General features: G+C 46.6%; 1 protein-coding gene and 1 pseudogene across 1 annotated transcript; one reads left to right on the forward strand and one right to left on the reverse strand.

The window, feature by feature from the left end:
• Window positions 1-1,427: 1,427 nt before the first annotated feature.
• On the reverse strand, window positions 1,428-11,026 carry LOC137304926 (RING finger protein 225-like). Its single transcript, XM_067973712.1, has 2 exons — window positions 10,198-11,026; window positions 1,428-3,707 (listed from the first exon to the last, which is right to left on the reverse strand). Exons 1-2 carry the CDS (start codon window positions 10,238-10,240, stop codon window positions 3,064-3,066), a joined length of 687 nt encoding a protein of 228 aa, XP_067829813.1. The 5' UTR covers window positions 10,241-11,026; the 3' UTR covers window positions 1,428-3,063.
• Window positions 6,812-8,746, forward strand: LOC137304955 (dynein heavy chain-like; annotated as a pseudogene).
• Window positions 11,027-18,717: the final 7,691 nt, after the last annotated feature.

The raw sequence follows: 18,717 nt of genomic DNA on the forward strand, positions 1-18,717 counted from the left end.
CATCCTCCCACCCGCTCTCCTCTCTGGGGAAGGACTGTGTTATTGATAACACATCACTGACTCACTCTGATTGCAAAGCACCGAATAACATGCTGCTCAACTGCTGCTTGTTTGTTTGAAATCAAAGTGGGCCGATTACCTCTGTTCTCAGGCATATGAAAGTTGAACCACAACCAGAGAACAGCAAAGCGCACAAACCAGTTTAACCCAAGGGTACGGTGGTGTACTGTAGTTGGTTAACATTACTGGACCAGTAATCCAGAGAACTAGTTTGATCACTTGAATTCGTTTTAAAAACAAAAATCTGGAAATAAAAAGCATCTGTAAAAGTGACCATGAAGCTGTCGGATTCACAGAGTGATAGCCCACAAGAAGGAGGCCATCGTGCCTGTGCCAACTCTGAAAGAGCTATCCAATTAATCCCAATCCCTGCTCTTTCTCCTTAGCCTTGCAAATGTTTCCTTTTTTAAGTTTGTAATTTTTAAGTATAGGATTGTTGTAAAAACCCAATTGGTTCACCAATGTTCTTACCCGGTCTGGCCTATATCTACGACTCCAGTCCCACACCAGTGGTGGTTGACTGTTAACTACCCTCTGAAGTGGCTAGCAAGTCACTCAGTTGTATCAAACCGCCACTCGGGCAACTAGGGATGGGCAATAAATGCCGGCCTTGCCAGCGATGCCACACCCTGAGAATAAATAAATTAGAAAAAAAACATGATCCCAGCCAATGTCTCATTCAGGTGGCCAATCTCTGGGATTTATATTAGATTGGTTTGGACGATGAACACCAGGTGGTTTGTTTTGATCCAACCCTGCCAAAATAATACCATCCTCTAATCTCAGGTCTAACATCCCCTGTGAACATACAGTTTAATGTCTCATCTGAAGTAGGGCACCTGTGAGGACGACACAGCAAATCTCGAGACCAGCTGACTCAGCACAGACTGGAGTCGGTACCCGGGACCTTTCTGCTCTGTCCGGTTCAGTCAATTCATTAAAAACAATTCATTCTCAGGATGTGGGCGTCGCTGGCAAGGCCGCCATTTATTGTGCCTCCCTAATTGCCCTTGAGAAGGTGGTGGTGAGCCGCCTTCTTGAACATCTGCAGTCCATGCGGTGAAGGTGCTCCCACAGTGCTGTTAGGTTGGGAGTTCTAGGATTTCGACTCAGCGACCATGGAAGAACAGCCGATAAATGTCCAAGTTGGGACGGGTGTGTGACTCGGAGGGGAACGTGCAGGTGATGGTGCTCCCTTGTGGCCGCTGCCCTTGTCCTTCCAGGTGGTGGAGGTCGAGGGTTTGTGAGATGCTGTCGAAGAAACCTTGGCAACTTGCTGCATTTACCCGGGGGCTTTACACTGACTTTTTAAAGGTTTTGTCTGTGCTGACTGACAGAGCTTATAATTACAGAGGAACTCCACCGAGTTTTGGTAAATCAGATTTCATTTAATATTTAAAACATCTATGGCTCTTTTTAGAGAAGAAAGGCAGTTCCATGTGGAGAAAACCAGGCACAGCAGTAAGTATTGAAGTACCTCCACCTTTAAAAACAGTTCAGATCGATAAAAAACACTATCAGCAAAATAAAACATCACCAAGAAACATATATGAGAAAGTTATATGTTAGATGCAACGTAAAATGTGCAATGGCTAAACAACGTACAGCAAGAGGTCTACTGAGATCATTTGTCCCCTGGGACCCCAACCAGGAGGAAATGATCATATTCCAAAACATGTGAATAAAATATAACGTCCCTGGAGAGAGACACACAATAGTCATTGCATAGCGGGTGGTCAATGAAGGAGGTCTGGGAACATCCAAAGACTGCGGGCGATCTCTGGCGGGAGGAGCGTGGAAGGTGAAGATATGGTGCGTCTGACTCAGGTGAAGATCAAGGAACTAACACAGGGACAGAAACCAGTTCCAGTCGTCGTCCTGTGTGCATAGAGTCTCGATTCATGTCTTTGGTTTTAGTGGTTCCGTTCTATAAGAAGTGCGAGCAGTGTGCGGGGGGAATGCCCCCCCCCCCCCCCCCCCACACACACACACACGCTTGGCTCCCGGTTTCATTGTGTCCCTCACAGCATTAAACTTTCTCAGTTGAGCTTCCGACCACATGTCCTCTCCATCACCAAGACCGCCTACTTCCACCTACATAACATCGCCTGTCTCAGCTCATCTGCTGCTGAAACCCTCATCCATGCCTTTATTGCCTCTAGACTCGACTATTCCAATTCTCTCCTGGCCGGCTTCCCATCGTCCACCCGCCGTAAACTTGAGCTCGTCCGAAACACTGCTGCCCGTATCCTAACCCGCACCAAGTCCCGTTCATCCATTACCCCCTGTGCTCGCTGATCTACATTGGCTCCCGGTCTGGCCGCGCCTCGATTTCAAAATTCTCATTCTTGCTTTCAAATCCCTCCATGGCCTCATCCCCTTCCTATCTCTGTAACCTCCTCCAGCCCTACAACCCTTCGTAATAACTGCACTCCTCCAACTCTGGACTCTTGCGCATCCCCGATTTTCATCACTCCACCATTGATGGCCGTGCCTTCAGCTGCCTAGGCTCTAAGCTCTGGAATTCCCTCCCTAAACCTCTCCGCCCCTCCACATCTCTCTCCTGCTTTAAGACCTTGCTTGAATCCTACCTCTTTGACCAAGCTTTTGGTCACCTGTCCTAGTGTGGCTTGGTGTCAAATGTTGTATTCTAACGCTCCTGTGAAGCGCCTCGGGACGTTTTCCTCCGGTAAAGGCAGGTAGTTGTTGTTCAGCCAGTAAAGAAAGTCTATGACTCCTCCTCAGAGTCATGGACACAAAGCTCCAGAAATGGACTTAGAGGTAAGTCAATGGAGATCTCGACGTGGCTGCTCCAGCTGTGGTTGGCATTGACTTGACACAAACAATCACGTGGCCTAGAACTGTTAGAACATGATTAAGGATGAGTCAGAACAGGAGTGAAGAAGCCAAAGTTCAGCCAAGGCATTGGGCTTGAGTTCTAAGTGAGTCATTGGCACTGGGTCAGTCCTCCTTGAGGATGTGAGGACAAGGGGCCACAGTGGGTTACTGCCCGCCCAGCATGCTTCCCGTTGAGTTTCTCCCGGAGGCAGCTAAGGATGGCACAATCACAAAAATGAAGATTCCCGACAGCACAAGGGCAATGGTGAGCAGCACAATGCAACCGATGGCCATGTAGTAGCACCAGCTGGAACGGAAAGGCATCCAGTCCAGGTGCCTGGGTTCAGAGCCCGTGTTGCGAGGGGCCGGCTGGCCCACGTCCAGGCTCATGCTGACGCTGTTGACGTTAGCGGGCTTGGGGGACGAGCCGGGGTCCGGCTTCCTGGTGTAGAGCTTGCCCTTGTCGCGGCTGAAGCGGATGGAGTGGACGCTCTGCATGCTGGAGGGCAGGTGGGACAGGACGGCCTGGTTATTGTCCAGCGCCGGCAGCCCCTTGCCGGAGGGCAGCGGGGTGGGGTACCGGCACATGGGGCAGGAGACGGAGCTGACGTTGTCCGAGGACACGTTGATCCGGGCCAGGCACTCGAGGCAGAAGGTGTGCCCGCAGCCCAGAAGCTTTGGCAGCTTGAAGACGTTGTCATACGGACTGAAGCAGATGATGCATTCGAGGTCAGAGAGGCCGGAGTTCGAACAGGCGGCAGACAGGGCGGTGGCAGTGATGTCCGAGCTTTCGGCCACGGCCGGATTATCTGTGTAGAGAACGGAGCGGCTATGAATGTAACGATGGAGTATGAACATTTAGGACCATTCGGAACAGGAGGAGGCCATTCAGCCCCTCAAGCCCGTTGAACCATTCAACTAGATTATAGCTGATCTGTATCTTAACTCCATCTACCCACCTTGGTTCCATTACCTTTAATACCCGTACCTAACAACAATCTATCCATCTCAGTTTTGAAATTTTCAATTGACCCCCAGCCTCAGCTTTTCGGGGGAGAGAGTTCCAGATTTCCACTCCCCTTTGTGTGAAGAAATGCTTCCTGACATCACCTTGAATGGCCTAGCTCTAATTTTAAGGTTATGCCCCCTTGTTCTGGACTCCCCCACCAGAGGAAATAGTTTCTCTCTATCTACCCTATCAACTCCTTTAATCATCTTAAACACCTCAATTAGATCACCCCTTAATGTTCTATACCTGAGGGAATACAAGCCTAGTCTATACAACTTGTCCTTATAATTTAACCCTTTTAGCCCTGGTATCATTCTGGTGAATCTGCGCTGCACCCCCTCCAAGGCCAATATATCCTTTCTGAGGTGCGGTGCCCAGAAATGAACGCAGTTCTCCAGTACCTCTTTGACCAAGCTTTTGGTCGCCTGTCCTAATTATGTGGCTCGGTGTCAAATTTTTGTTTGATTACGTTCCTGTGTAGCACCTCGGGACGTTTCACTACGTTAAAGGCGCTGTTGTTGCTTTAAAAATTAATTGCCTTTCATTCACTGCATTAGCAAGGACGCTAAAAAAGGTTCAAAATAAAAATATTATGCAGAGAAGCGTGAAGTGATGCATATCTTCATGTAGGAAGAAAGTGGAGAGGCAATATAAATTAAATGGTATAATTTTAAAGGGGGTGCAGGAACAGAAAGACATAAGAGTTTACGTACACAAATCTTTGAAGGTGGCAGGACAAGTTGATGATGCTGTTAAAAACATATATGGGATTCTTGGCTTTGTAAACAGAACAAAAGCAAGGAAGTTATGCTGGACCTTTATAAATCACCAGCCAGGCCCCAGCTAGAGTATTTTGTTCAATTCCGGGCAATAGGAAGGATGTCGAGGCCTTGGAGAGGGTGCGACGGGGATGGTACCAGGGAACAAGGGACTTCAGTTATGTGGAGAGACGAGAGAAACTGAGATTGTTCTTCTTAGAGCAGAGAAGGTTAAGGAGAGATTTAATGGATGTTTTAACATCATGAAAGCTTTTGATAGAGTAAATAAGGAGAAACTGTTTCCAGTGGCAGAAGGGTCAGTAACCAGAGGGCACAGATTTAAGGTAATTGGCAAAAGAGCCAAAGGGGACAGGTGGAGACTTTTTTTTAAGTAGTTGTTATGATCTGGAACGCACTGTCTGAAAAGGTGGTAGAAGCAGATTCAGTAGTAACTTTCAAAAGGGAATTTGAGAAATATTTGTAGAAGAGAAAATTGCAGGGCTATGGGAAAAGAGCCAGGGAGTTGGACTAAATGGCCTTCTTCTGCGCTGTATGCTTCTATGATACTTGGTGTTACAGTGGCAGGTGAGCGTAAAATGGAAGAGCGAAGAATGACAGTAATTTAAAAAAAATATGTAAGAGTCAAATGGAGATGTTGCAATCCGCACCTAGGCCGGAAATCTTAAGAGAGAAGATTGGAAATATTTGAACGAGTTACTCTGAGAACATGGTGGGACTTTCTGAGTAGTGATTGTTTGTGCAATTGGGTGGTTTGCTAGGCATTTAAGAGTCAACCACACAGTGTTGGCTGAAGGACCTGCTTAGCAAGAGCATTAAGAGTCGACCACATTAGAGTTATGTGTGAAATAGAAGTGGCAGATTTCCTTCCCTGAAGGGCATTGGTGCTGTTATGGTGCGAGCCCACAAATTACCTGAGTTCAATCTTGCAACTTCCTGAGGTGGGAGTTGAACTCACGACACCTTGGGATGTTTTACTACCTTAAAGGTGCTGGATAAATGCAAGTTGTTGTTGCTACTAGTCCAGTAACCGTAAGCAGTGTGGTACCCAGCTACTGTGACAATTGAACAAAGTAAGAAGATGGAAGCAGCCTGAAACACGATGAAACCTGTTGAAACGGACACTGGCGGACAAAAAAAAAACCGACACCTGCAAAAAATGGACACTTATCGACAGTCCCAAATAACTTACATTGTAAAAGATACAAGAGGCACTCGCAAACTATGGGCACTCGCAAAATTACGAACTATGGCCAGCCTTCAATGCACCAAGCCCTGTTACACCTTAAAACACGGGACACAGCCTGACCTCACACTTTAAAATGTTCAAAGTACGAACTGTCTCTGAGTCTGAAGATGGTGGTGACTGATGGATTATTACTGGATTCCTTTTTGCCCCCGGCGATATCGAGGTTTGAATGCCTCCCGACCCCTGCAGCCACTGTCAGTACATACAATGATCATTTTAAAAATAAGGACACAAACAAAAAAAGGGGCCGCTGATGCCAGTCCCTTAGGTGTCTGTGATTTACAGGTTTCACTGGAACTGCCTTTCTTCCATCTCCCTGTATGTTACTGGGGAAGAAGCTCTCGATCTATATAAAAGTTTCTGAGTGGCCATCGCACTTCGAATGTTACACTTCAAAGTGTCAAATGTACATTTTTTTTTAAAAAAGAGAAAGAAGGCATTCATTTCATGCTTATTTTTTCCTGGCTTGATGCCAGAAGTTTACAAGCACGTTCCAATCAGTACACTTCACTTACACACCACAATTAAAATTTGATTGACCCCGTGATGTGTTTACTTACGGCAATCAGACTTTGTGACTTTAAAGGGATAGGTCAGTTAAACACACCTGAGCAACATAATAATGTAACAGTCCCATATTTGTCGTGCGGTGAGCAAAAGTCACGGCATTAATTATAATCCTTTCAACTGGGAGGAATGTGACTCTGGATATAATAATGAATAAACTTGAGAAATGCTGTAAGCCTAAATGAAATATGACATTCAAGAGTCACGAGCCCCGATTTTAACCTCACTCACCTGGCGAGAACGGGTCTGACGCCCGTTTTACACCCCAGTGTACTACAACTGATACAGTACAGTACTGTCAGTATACCACAAATGATACAGTACAGTACTTTCCGTGTACTGCAACTGATACAGTACAGTACTGTCAGTGTACTACAGCTGATACAGTACAGTACTGTTCGTGTACTATAACTGATACAGTACAGTACTGTCTGTACTACAGCTGATACAGTACAGTAGTCAGTGTACTACAGCTGATACAGTACAGTACTTTCCGTGTACTACAACTGATACAGTACAGTACTGTCAGTGTACCACGACTGATACAGTACAGTACTGTCCATATACTACAACTGTTACAGTACAGTACTGTCAGTGTACCATGACTGATACAGTACAGTACTTTCCGTGTACCACAGCTGATACAGTACAATACTTTCAGTGTACTACAGCGGATACAGTACAGTACTGTCAGTGTACCACAACTGATACAGTACAGTACTTTCCGTGTACTACAACTGATACAGTACAGTACTTTCCGTAGACTACAACTGATACAGTACAGTACTGTTCATGTACTACAACTGATACAGTACAGTACTGTTCGTGTACTCCAATTGATACAATACAGTACCGTCCCTGTACTACAAATGATACAGTACTGTACTGTCAGTGTACTACAACTGATACAGTACAGTACTATCAGTGTACCACAAATGATACAGTACAGTACTTTCCATGTACTACAGTGGATACAGTACAGTACAATCCATGTACTACAACTGATACAGTACAGTACAATCCATGTACTACAACTGATACAGTACAGTACAGTCCATGTACCACAACTGATACAGTATAGTACTGTTTGTGTACTACAACTGATACAGTATAGTACTGTTTGTGTACTACAACTGATACAGTACAGTACTGACAGTGTTCTACAGCTGATACAGTACAGTACAGTCCATGTACCACAAATGATACAGTACAGCACTTTCCATGTACTACAGCAGATACAGTACAGTACAGTCAATGTACTACAACTGATACAGTACAGTACAGTCCATGTACCACAAATGATACAGTACAGCACTTTCCATGTACTACAGCAGATACAGTACAGTACAGTCAATGTACTACAACTGATGCAGTACAGTACTGTCCATGTACTACAGCTGATACAGTACAGTACTGTCAGTGTTTTATAGCTGATACAGTACAGTACTGTCCGTGTACTACAGCTGATCTGGTGCAGTACTATCCGTGTATTACAGCTGATACAGTACAGTACTCTCCATGTTTTATAGCTGATACAGTATAATACTATCTGTGTACTACAGCTGATGCAGTACAGTACTGTCCGTATAATACAGCTGATACAGTACAGTACTGTCAGTGTACGCACACTTGCACATAGATCTGCTTGTAGACTCTCAAACACGCACACGCAAATTCGCACATACGTGCACACAGACATGAATGCACACCCTCACTCACATATCACACATATGTATTCACACTTCCAGACAACCTTGCACACACATGCACATACACATTTGCAAGTACACACGCATCCACCAAGTGCTCGTAGATCCATGGGGCTTTCCTTCTTTATTTCCCCATCAATCTTCTGCCCTCCTCCCTTGAAGGTTGCTGTATGATTCAACAGGTCACCTACCAGTCACTATCTCACCTAAGTGGACAATTCTCACAGTGCAGTGAGCGTCAGCAGGGTTCGACTTGTATTGACAGTCGAGCCCGATGCTACCCACACTCTTGTTCACCTTTCAGCAGAGGTCACTGGATAATGATCAGGACCCTGCCTGATTTTGACCTTTCCTATCCCAGAGGCAAGGAGGCTGATTGTAGTTAGGGTTACCAACCCTCCAGGATTGTCCTGGAGTCTCCAGCAATTAAGGATTAATCTCCTGGACACTTCTGCGAGCAAACCCCGGGAGAAAAATCATAAAATAATGTGTTTTTTTTCTACTTTCTTTGAACACTTTTGTTTATTAGTTAAAATAATATTGGCGATGGGGAGAAAGGCTGTTTGACCAGGCAGGGTGGTTGGTGGGGGACGATCATGTGATGAAACCTCCAGGAATACGTCCAACCAGAGTTGGCAACCCTAATTGTAGTGCTTACTGATTGATCAGCTGGGCCATTGGCAGGAGCCCACCACAGAGCAGCCTTGAGCTTTTTGGTATGGTTCTGTCAGTCTTTGTCAATGGTTTGTAGCGACTAACACAGACTGGAAGAAAATGGAGCAGAGAGCAGAGATTGGGGGTGGGGTTGGGGGCTAGTGCGTGTGCTGTAAGGACAGGGTGGCAGGACACTGGGGGAAGGGGAGCCTGCCGGGGGGGGCAGAGTGCAGTGTAAGACAGTGGCTGATGTAAGAAGCTTGGCGAACACCAAGCAAAGGACAGGCACAGTGGCTTTGTATATGGCAGGTGGAAGATATAGCATCATCTTGTAGTTTCCAGCCGTGACTCAGAGGGTAGCACTCTTGCTTCCTCAGTTCGAAGGTTATGGGTTCGAGCCCCACTCCTGAGACTTAAAACATAATCTAGGTTGACACTTTAGCGGAGTGCTGCACTGCCGGAGGTGCCGTTTTTTTTGGATGAGATCTTAAACTGAGACCCCCTTCTGCCCACTCAGGTGGACATAAAAGATCCACTATTTAAGGGAGGGGGGGTTCTCTTAGTGTCCTGCACAATATTTAAACCTCCACCAACAACCCTAAAACAGATAAAATAAAAACAGAAAACGCTGGAAATAAGTCAGGCAGCATCTGTGAAAAAAGAAACAAGAGTTAACGTCTCAGGTCGATGACCTTTCGTCAGAACTCAGATAATCTGGTCAATTATTTCATTGCTTGTTTGTGCGAGCATGCCTTTGGGCAAATTGGCTGTATTGTTTCGTAAAATGACACTTTCTTTCTTTAATCTACGGCCCACCATTAGTCTGGGATGTGTTCGTGCTGGACCTGCAGCCTATCTCAGGAGCAAGAAAGAATGACAATAATTCATTGGCTGTAAAGCGCTTTGGGACGTCCTGAGACCGTGAAAGATGCTGTAGGAATGCAAGTGAGTGCGGAATTGCTCCCTCCCCCTCGACCCGTCCTTGCAGACTCACTGGGTTAAACCACCGGGACTCTTCATTAACATGGGACGCCTGCGGGATTGCCTCGCTCCCTGTATCCTGGACTCTCTGCTTCAGTGCATTTCAGCCTGGGTCTGCTCCCAACTTCGCTTTGTTTTCTTAGTCACTGCACTGCAAAAGTAATTTATTTGTGGAGCACTTTGTGATATTTCCAAGCGTTAGGGTGATATATAATTGGAAAATTATTATTCGCAAGCCAACTGTTAACCCCTTATATTCAGACAATCTCCGTGTTTCAGATTATATTTCCCATTTTCCCTGTTAAAAGCTCTTTCGGGCGCACTTACTGTACATTTCGCCCTTATTCCGCTCACCTTCTGGTATCTCTGAGCTTTCGGCTGTGGAATTAATTTCCATCCTGCCTCTTGTTGTTGGTTCAGATTTTCTTGGCTCTGTCCCGCTGTCTCTCAGTAACAAGCATTCAGATTGTGTCCCGCTGTCTTGTCAGTTATAGGTATTCCAGATGGTGCTGGCGGTCTTGTTCCTTCTCAGTAACCGGTGTCCAAACTCTGTCCTGCTCTCTCTCAGTAACCGGTGTCCAAACTCTTCCCTGCTCTCTCTCAGTAGCCAGTGTCCGGACTCTGTCCTGCTCTCTCTCAGTAACCAAAGTCCGGGCTGGTGCTCTCTCTCAGTAACCGGTGTCCGGGCTGGTGCTCTCTCTCAGTAACCAGTGTCCGGACTCTGTCCTGCTCTCTCTCAGTAACCAGTGTCCGGACTCTGTCCTTCTGACTCTCAGTAACCAGTGTCCGGACTCTGTCCTTCTGACTCTCAGTAACCGGTGTCCGGGCTGGTGCTCTCTCTCAGTAACCAGTGTCCGGACTCTGTCCTGCTCTCTCTCAGTAACCAGTGTCCGGACTCTGTCCTTCTGACTCTCAGTAACCAGTGTCCGGGCTCTGTCCTGCTCTCTCTCAGTAACCAGTGTCCGGACTCTGTCCTGCTCTCTCTCAGTAACCAGTGTCCGGACTCTGTCCTTCTGACTCTCAGTAACCAGTGTCCGGGCTCTGTCCTGCTCTCTCTCAATAACCAGTGTCCGGGCTCTGTCCTGCTCTCTCTCAGTAACTGGTATTGAGCCAGCCCTGGTATCTGTCAGTAGCAGGTATCCAGGAGATTTTAGGTTCCTGTATTGTGATCTGGTGAACTCGTTGACTGTGGCCTCCGGAACTGTGCGAACGAGAGGCTCTAAAAGGTGTCTCTCTTCCTAATTCCCATGACGTTGCGAGCTAGTCCAGCCTGTTCCATCTGCTGCATTTGTTGCACAGAATGCAGGTGGCTCAGTGCCAAGAGTTTTTACAAACCTAGCTCAGGTAATACTGGGGAATGGGCACGGAGCAGAGACGGAGAGTTGGGATCACTAGGGGATGGGTACACAACAGAGACAGAGTCAGTATTACTGAGAGGAGGGGGTGGGGGTGATACATAGCAGGCAGAGCTGGGATTACTGGACAGGGTGAATGCATAGCAGAGAGGCAGACCTGGATGTCAGCTTGGCTCGGTGGTAAGACACTGCCCTTTCAGTCAGAAGGTACATAAGAACATAAGAAATAGGAGCAGGAGTAGGTCATAGGGCCCTCGACCCTGCTCCGCCATTCAATAAGATCATGGCTGATCTTCTGCCTCAACTTAGTTCAAACGCTATTCTGGGATTTAAACACATAATCTAGGCTGGCACTTCAGTGCAGTACTGAGGGAATGATGCACTGTCGGAGGTGCTGTCGTTTGAATGAGACGTTAAACTGAGACCCCGTCTGCCCTCTCAGGTGGATGTAAAAGGTCCCACGGTATAATTTTGAAGCAGACCAGGGGAGTTCTCCTGGTGCTCTGGCCAATATTCATCCCTCAACTATCATCATCAAAAATAGATCACCTGGTCACTTTTAACACTGCTGTTTGTGGGATCTTGCTGTGTGCGAATTGACTGCCAATTTGCCTGCAAAACACTAATGAGTACACTTTGAAATGTTAATTAGCTGTGAAGCGTTTGATATTATAGTCGTAGGTACAGCACAGGAGGAGGCCATTCGGCCCACCGTGCCTGTGCTGGCTCTTTGAAAGAGCTGTCCAATTAGTCCCACTCCCCTGTTCCTTCCCCACAGCCCTGTACATTTTTTTCCCTTCAAGTATTTATCTTTGGGACATCCCAAGGACATGAAAGATGCTGTATTCTTCCTGCTTTTCTTTTGTATAATGGGATGTTCTAATTCAGTATAAGAACATAAGAAATAGGAGCAGCAGTAGGCCATACGGCCCCTCGGGCCTGCTCCGCCATTCAATAAGATCATGGCTGATCTTCTGCCTCACTTTCCACTACAGTCTCTGCTAAGTGTCAAATGACTTATGTTGAAAAGCGTGTTTGGTCGTTACCAGATGTAACGCACCCCATGGTCGAATTGTCTGCTAGTGTACATCTTAGCTAAGGTTATGTACGGAGAATGACCGACCAGGCGAGGTCCAAAGGTCGGCCGGTTCACAGGGAACTGTACCCCAGCACCCGCCAGTATCTCAAAACCCCCCAAACTGGTTTTTGAAAAGGGGCCGCAGTGACATCAGGCTTATTAAAAAGAAGGCAAATGACACGAGTAAATAAATTGGCCTCAGCGCCCTGCCTGGTAGCAGAATTTCTGGTAGGGGGTGAGCCACAAATGGCCAGGTAGTTTTATGCGCGGTGAACTGGTCAGGCCAGGCTCCACAGCGGGAGTAGGGTTGCCAACTCTGGTTCGCCGTATTCCTGGAGGTGTGATCACATGGCCTCCCGCCTCCAACCGCCCCGCCCCCCTCACACTCGTGCAATTGGTCACCCGACACGCCTATCCTCGTGGCGCACTGCCTTCTCGTGCCAATCGGAAAGTGAACTGACTCTCCTTTACCTGATTGGATGATTCTTGATTGTCAATCATCTGCCCTTCCTCCCTGCTAATTTTTTTTATAACTAATAAATGAAAATGTTTTTAATGCTCCCATAATTTTTCTCCAGCGTTGCTGAAAGCAGTGCCCAGGAGATCAATCTTTAATTCCTGGAGACTCCAGGACAATCCTGGAGAGTTGGCAACCCTAAATGGGCAGGGCTGGTATACAATGTGTAAAGGGAGGCAATGACACAACATATGTGAAAGGTACATTCTCCCAGTGAAGACTAAAACTACCCTTTAGGAGGCTATGGAGGGAAGGTGTCAGCTGGGATTCAGTTAGTAGCACTCTTACCTCTGAGTCAGCAGGTCAGGGGTTCAAACCCCCCTCTTGAGCATGTGCTACGATTCATGGCCAGAATGGAGATGATTGGGTGATTCCCCTGTCAATCACGCCTGGAGTTGGTGCTGTTGTATGATTGATTTTACAGACGATTTCTGATTGTTGCAGTTGCAGAGACTCTTATTAAATAGATTTTGTTTGCTTTGCTGTTTGCTGCAAGATTCACTGTTTGACCATACATCTCGCCCTGCCTCCAACTCATTGGCTGACACAGTGCTGTCACAGACGCCCATGTGCCTGACCCCACACGTCACCACACTCTTGTTTGTGGGATCTTGCAGTGCACATATTGGCTGCTGTGTTTTTCTACATTACAACTGTGACTGCGCTTCAAAAAGTATTTCATTGGATGTAAAATGTTTCGCGACTTCTTGAAAGGCGCTGTATAAATGCAAGATCTTTCTTTAGATAGCAGACTAAAGGAACCTAAATTTGGAAATAAAAACAGACAGATACCTCCGGATTTTTGATTGTTGTTTACGTGCCATAAGCCTGCAGCAAATTCCATTTCCAAGAATGATAATGAGGACAGATCATTTACCTTGTCGGGAACCTGCATCCTTCACATACCACAGCGTTAGTCCTGGGGAAACCACGTCATTTTATCACACATGAAAAGAAATGTCGCAACGTCGGAAATGCGCAGCGCTACACACGGCCCCCTAATCCCGCACCCTATAAAGAGCTCCGAGCTTGGCACAATCTATTTTGGCCTGAGTCTAAACTAAGTAAGCACATACAGTGAAACCTGTAAATTAGGGACACTTATAGGCCCTGCATCTGGTGTGCTTTTTTTTGCGGATGTCCTTATTTTCAAAATGCTCATTGCATGTATTGTAAAAATTGTCCCGACAATCTTGAAGAACCAGCAGAGATTATTAACAGCACCTAACCAGCTGGAACAATGCTGGGAACTTATGTTTGGAAGCAGATATAACAGCAAAACTGATGTGCCAAGGACAGTATCTGCACAGTGGAAGCTGTTCCTAACGACACTCTCAGAGGATGGACAACCGCACCATATAGGGTCGGGTGATGTGTGCAACTCCGGATCCGCATTGGGTTGGGTGTGTGCGTATCTTCTGGGTCCGCGTGGGTTCGGGTACGTGCGTATCTTCTGGGTCCGCGTGGGTTCGGGTACGTGCGTATCTTCTGGGTCCGCGTGGGTTCGGGTACGTGCGTATCTTCTGGGTCCGCGTGGGTTCGGGGACGTGCGTATCTTCTGGGTCCGCGTGGGATTGGGTGCCTGTGCATCATCTGGGAACGTGTAGGGTCAGGTGTGCGTATATGCTGTGTCCATGTGGGGCCGAGGGTGTACGCATCATCTGATGTGCATTGTCAACACGGTTGCTTTTGGAAGCAGCGATAGCAGCTGCGGGGTGATTTGAACATGGACAAAAATGGAATCCAGTGACAATCCATCAGTCATCACGATCGACGGACTCAGAGACAGTAGGTACTTTGAACATTTTATAGTGTGACGTCAGGCTGTGTCCCGTGTTTTAAGTTGTAAAAGGGCTTGGTGCATTGGAAGGCCGTCCGTAGTTCGTAATTTGCGAGTGCCCGTGGTTTCAGAGTGCCTCTTGTACCGTTTACAATTTGGGTCTCTCGATAAGTGTGTCATTTTGCAGGTATCCGTATTTTGGGAGTGCCCGTTTATGGTCTCTTCCTGTGCTGAACATTCTATGTAATTTCACCCCTGGCGTGTGGTCGTTTTGACGCTTCTTACGAGATTGAAGAGGACGTACAAACGCTACCCACCCGCCGTCAGTTCATTTGTCTTTAGCTGGCGTCACCTGCTTTCTCACTGGATACTGGCGTGTTCCCTGGTGAATTTCTGGTGGCAATGGAACATTGCGGTAGTGCGGAATGGCCGGTATTTGGATTTAATTCCTGTAAGGAAACAGTTAATGGTGCATCTTCTGCCCTTTCTTTGACAAAAGAGGAATCCTTTGTAAAATAGTACTCCCGTGTGCACACAAATGATCATTGTATGTGTATGCATAAGTATTATGTGTGTGTGTGTGTGTGTGCGTGTGTGTGTGTGAGAGAGAGAGAGACAAAGAAGGCATTTATTTACAGATAACTTGGACATAAACACAAAGCAAAATGAATAATAGCAGGCTGCTGAAAAGGAGTGGTTTGGTTTTACTTTAGGTCTGAGCATTAGATTTGAGTTACAAATTAACAAAGTTTAATATTAAACAGTTAAAAGGATTAAATAATGAGGACAGGTTGTATTCCCTTGAGTATAGAAGATTTAAGGGGTGATCTAATTGAGGTGTTTAAGATGATTAAAGGATTTGATAGGGTAGATAGAGAGAAATTATTTCCTCTGGTGTGGGGGAGTTCAGAACAAGGGGGCATAACCTTAAAATTAGAGCCGGGCCGTTCAGAGGTGATGTCAGGAAGCATTTCTTCACACAAAGAGTAGTGGAAATCTCGAAAGCTGTTGAGGCTGGGGGTCAATTGAAAATTTCAAAGCTGAGATTGATAGATTTTTGTTAGACAAGGGTATTAAGGGTTACGGAACCAAGGCGGGTAGATGGAGCTAAGATACAGATCAGCCGTGATCTATTTGAATGGGGGAACAGGCTCAAGGCGCCTCCTCCTGTTCCTATCCGCACAAACCTTATCAGGGAATGTTCTGTCCTGCCTGTTAATACTTTGGCAAACCAAAAGGTGGCAAGCCTAGTTGCAAATGGAAACCCGAAGACACACCTCGGTGGTCTGAGACGGTAAAATGAAACCATTAAAACGTGGAGGGTGTCAATCCAGTCATTCCCTCCCAACTGTGATAATACTAAGGAAGTAAAATTCTGCATTGTCAACTATGTGAACTTCATAGAAAAACTTGTGGAACTGTGGAGCTTTCACTCATCACCACCCGCACCCCCCCCCCAGCCCACGACAAAAAAATGGTAAGAATCCCCTTGCAACTTGACCCGTTGACCGGAATTTTCCGAGGCCCTGCACCAGCGCGGGGCCCAAAGTGCAGCTTATCAGAACGTCACGAGTGCGTTCCCTGCAAAAGTTGGCCACTGCGAGTGAGGCCCTGCCTGTTCCTACTTTAGCAAAGCAAAAGGTGGCAGGTTTCTTCTGCATCCCCGATTTCCTTCGCCCTCCACCCCCCCCCTCACCATTGGCTGCCGTGCCTTCAGCTGCCGGGGACGTGGGGTAGCGAAAACGTCCACTTACTCAAGTCGCCGGAAACCAGAGTCTGGACAGCGAGAAACTGATGCGGTAGGAGCTGAGAATTCAATCTCGAGCGGTGTTTACTGACCAGGCCACCCATTCCCCGGGGGGCCTTATGTAATGAGGGTGTAGGAGACCGTGTGTGCCATCTCAGACATCATCGACAACTTGAATTTATATTGCGCGTTTTAACATAGTAAAACGTCCCAAGGCGCTTCACAGGAGCGATTATCAGACAAAATTCGACACCGAACCACGTAAGGAGATATTAGGACAGCTAACCGAAAGATTGGTCAAAGAGGGAGGTTTTAAGGAATGTCTTAAGAGAGGAGAGAGGTGGAGAGGTTTGGGGAAGGAATTCCAGAGTGTAGGGCCCAGGCAGTTGAAGGCACGGCTGCCAATGGAGGGGCGAAGGAAATCGGGGATGCAGAAGAGGCCAGAATTGGAGGAACGCAGAGATCATCGAATCATAGAATCATAGAAGTTACAACATGGAAACAGGCCCTTCGGCCCAACATGTCCATGTCGCCCAGTTTATACCACTAAGCTAGTCCCAATTGCCTGCACTTGGCCCATATTCCTCTATACCCATCTTACCCATGTAACTGTCCAAATGCTTTTTAAAAGACAAAATTGTACCCGCCTCTACTACTGCCTCTGGCAGCTCGTTCCAGACACTCACCACCCTTTGAGTGAAAAAATTGCCCCTCTGGACCCTTTTGTATCTCTCCCCTCTCACCTTAAATCTATGTCCCCTCATTATAGACTCCCCTACCTTTGGGAAAAGATTTTGACTATCGACCTTATCTATGCCCCTCATTATTTTATAGACTTCTATAAGATCACCCCTTAACCTCCTACTCTCCAGGGAAAAAAGTCCCAGTCTATCTAACCTCTCCCTATAAGTCAAACCATCAAGTCCCGGTAGCATCCTAGTATATCTTTTCTGCACTCTTTCTAGTTTAATAATATCCTTTCTATAATAGGGTGACCAGAACTGTACACAGTATTCCAAGTGTGGCCTTACTAATGTCCTGTAGAACTTCAACAAGACATCCCAACTCCTGTATTCAATGTTCTGACCAATGAAACCAAGCATGCCGAATGCCTTCTTCACCACCCTATCCACCTGTGACTCCACTTTCAAGGAGCTATGAACCTGTACTCCCAGATCTCTTTGTTCTATAACTCTCCCCAACGCCCTACCATTAACGGAGTAGGTCCTGGCCCGATTCGATCTACCAAAATGCATCACCTCACATTTATCTAAATTAAACTCCATCTGGCATTCATCGGCCCACTGGCCCAATTTATCAAGGTCCCGTTGCAATCCTAGATAACCTTCTTCACTGTCCACAATGTCACCAATCTTGGTGTCATCTGCAAACTTACTAACCATGCCTCCTAAATTCTCATCCAAATCATTAATATAAATAACAAATAACAGCGGACCCAGCACCGATCCCTGAGGCACACCGCTGGACACAGGCCTCCAGTTTGAAAAACAACCCTCTACAACCACCCTCTGTCTTCTGTCGTCAAGCCAATTTTGTATCCAATTGGCTACCTCACCTTGGATCCCATGAGATTTAACCTTATGTAACAACCTACCATGCGGTACCTTGTCAAAGGCTTTCCTAAAGTCCATGTAGACCACGTCTACTGCACAGCCCTCATCTATCTTCTTGGTTACCCCTTCAAAAAACTCAATCAAATTCGTGAGACATGATTTTCCTCTCACAAAACCATGCTGACTGTTCCTAATCAGTCCCTGCCTCTCCAAATGCCTGTAGATCCTGTCCCTCAGAATACCCTCTAACAACTTACCCACTACAGATGTCAGGCTCACCGGTCTGTAGTTCCCAGGCTTTTCCCTGCCGCCCTTCTCAAACAAAGGCACAACATTTGCGACCCTCCAATCTTTAGGCACCTCACCTGTAGCTGTCGATGATTCAAATATCTCTGCTAGGGGACCCGCAATTTCCTCCCTAACCTCCCATAACGTCCTGGGATACATTTCATCAGGTCCCGGAGATTTATCTACCTTGATGCGCATTAAGACTTCCAGCACCTCCCTCTCTGTAATATGTACACTCCTCAAGACATCACTATTTATTTCCCCAAGTTCCCTAACATCCATGCCTTTCTCAACCGTAAATACCGATGTGAAATATTCATTCAGGATCTCACCCATCTCTTGTGGTTCCGCACATAGATGACCTTGTTGATCCTTAAGAGGCCCTACTCTCTCCCTAGTTACTCTTTTGCCCTTTATGTATTTGTAAAAGCTCTTTGGATTCTCCTTTGCCTTATCTGCCAAAGCAATCTCATGTCCCCTTTTTGCCCTCCTAATTTCTCTCTTAACTCTACTCCGGCAATCTCTATACTCTTCA

The sequence above is a fragment of the Heptranchias perlo genome, chromosome 39 (genome assembly GCF_035084215.1).
Source record: "Heptranchias perlo isolate sHepPer1 chromosome 39, sHepPer1.hap1, whole genome shotgun sequence".
Classification (NCBI taxonomy): domain Eukaryota; kingdom Metazoa; phylum Chordata; class Chondrichthyes; order Hexanchiformes; family Hexanchidae; genus Heptranchias; species Heptranchias perlo.